The sequence below is a fragment of the Apium graveolens genome, chromosome 7, assembly GCF_009905375.1.
Source record: "Apium graveolens cultivar Ventura chromosome 7, ASM990537v1, whole genome shotgun sequence".
Classification (NCBI taxonomy): Eukaryota; Viridiplantae; Streptophyta; class Magnoliopsida; order Apiales; family Apiaceae; genus Apium; species Apium graveolens.
The window spans coordinates 10,026,086-10,032,137 of NC_133653.1; the positions used below are offsets into that span (position 1 = coordinate 10,026,086).

The 6,052-nt window shown below is 36.6% G+C and overlaps 1 protein-coding gene across 1 annotated transcript; it reads right to left on the reverse strand.

The window, feature by feature from the left end:
• Nucleotides 1-3,259: 3,259 nt before the first annotated feature.
• On the reverse strand, nt 3,260-3,784 carry LOC141673230 (secreted RxLR effector protein 161-like). The gene has a single exon (XM_074479960.1). The coding sequence runs from the start codon at nt 3,782-3,784 to the stop codon at nt 3,260-3,262; it is 525 nt and encodes a 174-aa protein (XP_074336061.1).
• Between the last annotated feature and the right edge of the window lie 2,268 nt (nt 3,785-6,052).

Below are 6,052 nucleotides of genomic sequence, written 5' to 3' on the forward strand. Positions count from 1 at the left end.
CATGCTTGCTAAAAACATATTTCAACGACTCTAATGCAACAGTTTGTAAAAAGTATAATTTTTTAGTATTAATATTAGTATTATATTATATTACTACTTATAAAATATAAAATATTATTTATATATTAAGATAGGTTTCAGATCGGGTTCGGGTTCGGGTCAGAACGAATTTCGGGTTTTCGGGCCGGGTTCGGAACAGTATGCCTTAAACCCAAACCCGACCCGAAAATGATCCGGGTTTAAAAATCAAACCCGAACCCGAATCCAAACCCGAAATATTTGGGTCCGGTAAAACCCGATCGAATCGGTATGGATCGGGTATTCATCGGTTCAGTACAAATTTCCAACCCTACTCCTCGCTTTGAGGGGAATTGTAAGATCAGTACGATCCATCTTCTTCACCCTCGAGCCCAAGATGGGATACTCTGCGGCAACATGTTCCTTTCCCCTCTTAGTGTCATTATAAGCACTACCTAAGTCGCTATCAGTATACTCAGAGTCAAGATGAATGGGGTCGAGGTCATTGGCTGCAGCTTGCTTAAGGCGAGCCGCTCTCTCTTAGCCATTTCCCTCAGAATCTCCTCTGCCTGTTCTTTGTCCATAAGAGCGGGCTTGTGGAGAAAAAGTTCCTCCACTCCAAGAGATTCTGGTATCTTGGAAAGGTCCACGGGCCTATTTCTTCAGTCATAAATGTTAGTCTCCCTGGTGTAGTCTTCAGGGTTAGGATCAAGGTGAATGTTCAGTAAACCGGAGCCACTGGCTCGCATCGAGTTCTCAACTCGAGCAATGTTTAGGGCCCCTTGGGGGGTGATAGCAGAACTGGGAGAAATAGGTTGGCTGAGACGGCCAGAGAAGGAGGTTAGCTCGCGTTGAAAGTCCTTCGAGCCTCGCTGTTCAGGTGGGTATTGGTTTAATGGAGATGAAGTAGCTGAAGAGTGAGCCGGGCTGGCAGATGAATGAGCCGGACTCGAAGAAGAGCGGGACGATCCATAAGAGCGGGCTGAAGACGCACTCGACATCTGTAAAAGATGGTGAATATTAGTGTGTGGCCCTTAAAAAGTAGAAACAAGTATGGGGTCAAACCTAAGTGTCCTTACGTCACACACGGGGTCGCGCCTAAGTATCTATGTGGGCAGACGGGATCGCATCACTTTTCGTGATTGTGTGTGGGCTCGCATCGAACAGGTGGTGTGTGCACGTAGGGTATATATGAACAAATAAATATGAATATGAATGATTGAAGATAAAAAGGGTATCTGTAGGTGAGTTATAGGATGATCCCGATGAATCTGTTCCCAGAAAATATCACCGTCGATAGACGGTTCTTGTGGTGATGATGGTTTTCGCCGTGGTAGATCCTTGAGGAAAATGGGCAGCAATTTGTTGATGTTCTTGGCAAAGTGAAGAACTGAAGTGAGAATCTCATATATTTATAGGGGATAGGAGAGAGAAAGGGGAAGTGACATATGTCATCTTCTCAGATAACAACTCGAATCCCCACGCCAGATGTCCTATAGCTGTCATGGGTTCAAAACACATGACCGTTGGAGGGTATGCGAGGTTGTTGGATGCGACCTCGTGGGCTCGCACTCGCGGGGTCAAAAGAGCTAATGTTAAAAAATGACTAGCCTCAAGATGCGATCAGGAATTTTGGGGGTAGTTGTTATGCCCGCTATCGTTCAAGGGCCCTAAACAGGTCCCCATGGGTGCATTGAAAAGATGGGGCTCTCCCATATGAGCTAGAATTGAAGATTCATGTGACTTGGGCTAGCACATGCGAGATGGGCTCGTTGCGGGCGAGTTGGGCTCATGGCATGTGAGCTGGGCTCACACGTGTGAGCTGGGCTCTCACATATGAATTGGGCTCTCACATGAGAGCTGGGCTCGTGACGTGCGAGCTGAGCTCAGGTGCCCATATGCGAGCTGGGCCCATGAGCCCGCATCTTGTGAAAAATAAAGGAAACATCATATTTATTTATTGAGAGGAAAGGCGGTGCGGGATGAGGTGACCAGGCCGACCCACATTAAAGGACTTTGTATGCAACATGGAAAGTGACTCATAGATGACTGAGTTGCTCGTAAATTTCGAGGATGACCCGGGTTATACCTGCAATTATGGGAAGAAATGCGGAGATGCCACAAGATTGTAGGAAGCGTGTGGAGCCGGTCGAGATTTACGTGACTAATTGGATGAAGGCCTGACTTTATCATGGGCTTGGGCTACACGGGTCAAAGAACCCTAACCCTAGCCTATGTGACTTGTTCCCCAAGAACTACATGAGGCTTGATCCCTATAAATAGGGTACGTAGGCACTTGTATGAGACATGAGTCGACACTTGATAGAGAATAACAAAACCCTACTCTTTCTTAAGGAGTTAACATAGAAGCTCAGCCACCACACATAACCTTCCTCCGCCCTCAAACGCCATCTTTGATCTTTATTTTGGCCAGCAACCTCCAAATCACTGTTATACGAAATTCTCCCTATAACACACCTAATTAAATCTCCCATTATAATTTAATTGGCCCAGGTATTAGGTATCCACTTATTAGGTCCATACAATAAATTAAAATCTAATTGGGTTTCTTATTTGATCACATAATTTAACCCAATATAATAAATAACAAATATAATTGATATATTTATATGTAGCTCATAAAATAATAATAATTATTGAAATAATAATAACAATCTCCCACTTGGGCTTCATATGAATCCAATCAATTATACAAAATTTTAGTGCACAACTTTATGCTATTTATCGTCCTTAGATTTTACCAAAACAAAACTCGTCCCGTCTACTATATATACATAAGATTCTGGCGGCATTCGTCACAAACTTTACGTGACTAAACCTTCTATGGTCACCACACAAATATATTCAACGACATGAATCAATGCATGGAGAAGTGGCATGGAAATTACATATAATGTGTTCTATATAATGTTTATTTCCAACTGGTCAATCTCTAACGAGATTGATTCCAATTTTCTCAACTCAATGTTAAACCACAATAAGAAAATTAAACAAAATTAGAGTGACATTTAATAAAATTTCATCAACTATATTCTGCTGAACATAAACAACTCAATGTTCATTACATAAAACACCAAAATACAAACCCCCACTAAACCAAAGTATCACATAAGGTAACACCCATATAAGCAGTATGCTCGTGAAAAACCTTAGGTGTTAACGTCTTAGTGAGCGGATCCGCAATCATGGAGTTAGTGGCAATGTGTTCTATCAAAATCTGTCAACTCTGAATCTTTTCTTTAACAACTAGGAACTTAATATCTCTATGTTTTGCATCTAGAATGCTCATATTGTTATTTGAATACTCCACTGCTGATTTATTATCACAAAATATATTTAATGGTCTTTCAACACCAAGGATACGCAAACCAGTGACAAAGTTTTGCAGCCATAAAGCTTGATTAGATGCCACAAAATATGCTATATATTCTGCAGCTATGGTGGATGAAGCTATGAGCGTTTGTTTGGCAGACCACCATGAAATCGCTCCACCAGCCGGTAGATAAACATAGCCCGAAGTAGATTTTCTTTCATCTTTGCATCCTCCAAAGTCAGAATATGAATATCCAATGATTTCTAGATGATCTGATTTCCTATATGTGAGCATATAGTCTTTTATTTTCTTCAAATGTCGTAAGACTCGTTTCACTGCTTTCCACTGCTCCATTCCCGGATTAATCAAATATCTTCCCAACATTCTAACAATGATTGCTATGTCAGGACGAGTACAAACTTGAGCATACATTAGGCTTCCCACTGCCGATGCATATGGTATCCTTTACATTTTCCTTATTTCAAGTTCATTCTCGGGACACTGTTTGAGACTAAATTTGTCTCCCTTGGACACGGGTGTATCCATTGGATATAATTTTATATATATATATACATATATACATATAACTGTATATTTTGGGATATATTTTTATAAATATATATGAATTTTATGTATATATATAATATTAAAGTAATATGTATATTTATATAAATGAATATATAAATATTAAAAAACTTATTAAAAAATTTATTATTTCATGTATTTTTGTGTCGTGTCATATATTCAAGGGTAAACACATATCCGTACCCGTTTATATTTCGTGTTCTTTCGTTTCGTGTGCTTTCGTGTTCGTGTACCAAAAACCTGAACACATATCCATTTATATCGTGTCGTTCTCGTGTCGTTTTATCGTGTTGTATACCAAATTGCCAGCTCTACCCAAGAGCAGTCAAACATAATTATTATATGCGTGAATATATAAAAAAAACTTGAACAAATTCACACAATCAAGCAAAAGCAGTTCACGTGCTAATAAATAAACTAAACTGTATACGGGACATACACGACAAATGCCACAATCTCGAAAAAATAAGAATTATAATTCCCATTAACTAAAATATAAAGAGGCTCTGATGCCAATTGATAGAATCTAACAATTCTATAAACACATAATTCTCTAAAATAAAGACAAGGACCGTAATCATCATATCTAATTATTGAGATTAAACCAAAGACGGAAGCATACCTGAATCCATAAGGCGATGATTGTTACGATATCTGAATATGTATTATGTTTTTGATTATTGTCTTCCTCAACCAAGAACTCCTTAGGGTTTTCTCAATAGCTCTCTCTGATGGGTAGAAGATAAGCCGTGTAACGTACTTGATATATTGGGGATTATAACCCTTTTTATATACCACCAAATTAAATCTTCCATTATAATTTAATTGGACATGGTATTAGATATTTACTTATTAGGTCCATACAATAAATTACAATCTAATTGAGTTTCTTATTTGATCACTTAATTTAACCCAATATAATAAATAGCAAATATAATTGATATATTTATGTGTAGCCCATAAAATAATAATTATTATTAAAATAATAACAACATCATTTTCTTATACTTCCACTCAAGTCTTTTTATAATCTCTCAAGAGAGGAAATTTCAGATAATTAACCGAGCATAATGTCTTTTCCTAAATAACAGCCTTCAAAAGTTCTCCAAGTTTATATGGATTCAGAGCTCATCGGATTTATGAATCCCAATGAAAATTCTAATCTTGGCATCTAAATTTAAGTTATCTTTAAATGTGGTAAATCATCTATATTACTAATCACACTAAGCAAACCTTTAGTTGGTAAATAATTATATGCAAAAATTGTTTCCTAGGTGCTACAATTTCATCTGAAAAGAATTTTCAGTTTCGCGAAAGTAATTATTATTTTTATTTATTAGTTTCCTCTTATATTCTATACATAATATATGCATTTCAATAAAAACTAAAAGATCGTAATATAGTATAATACATCATAAACTAGAAATATCTTCGTATAGTACCATTCTAAGAAAATAAGTATCTTACACACAAATGTGTTCTAATTTTACACAAAATTTTCATGCAGTATATAAGTTAATAATTTGTGATCAAACACATGTACACCCGGTGTTTCCACCAACCAATAAGCACTGCATGATTTACTCATTATATTTTCATATTTTGCCTTTTCCGAAAATTAATTTTGGTATCTCTTCTTTTACTTAAAATAGAAAAAACAATAAGTCTAGAGAAGGACTCGACTTAAATTAGATTAATTCCAAGTTATCATAAAATCGATTCAAATTAAATTATATCAAGAAAAAAGGAATTCACAAAAGATAATATGCATATAAACGTGAGAAGATTTCAGAGGGAACTAGTGAAATCCATTATAGAATTCATACATCACTCACTGAGGTAAGACACAGAATGCATCCATGCATCCATGTTGGATATTGTGAATATTTTCTAAAAATATTTTTTATAATAATATCAAATATTTTTATTCTTTGAGATTATGTAACGTTTGAGCAAATGAAATCAAAATAATTATATTTTGATTTTGATTGATTTGGTGTTCACGTTCATTTATAACTGGTGAATTAATTTGTTTAGAAAGAATGATGGGTGCCTTGTCTTGTGCTTTTTATTCAATATCATGGTTCCTCTTTAGCCTAAGGAGCTTGTTGCATA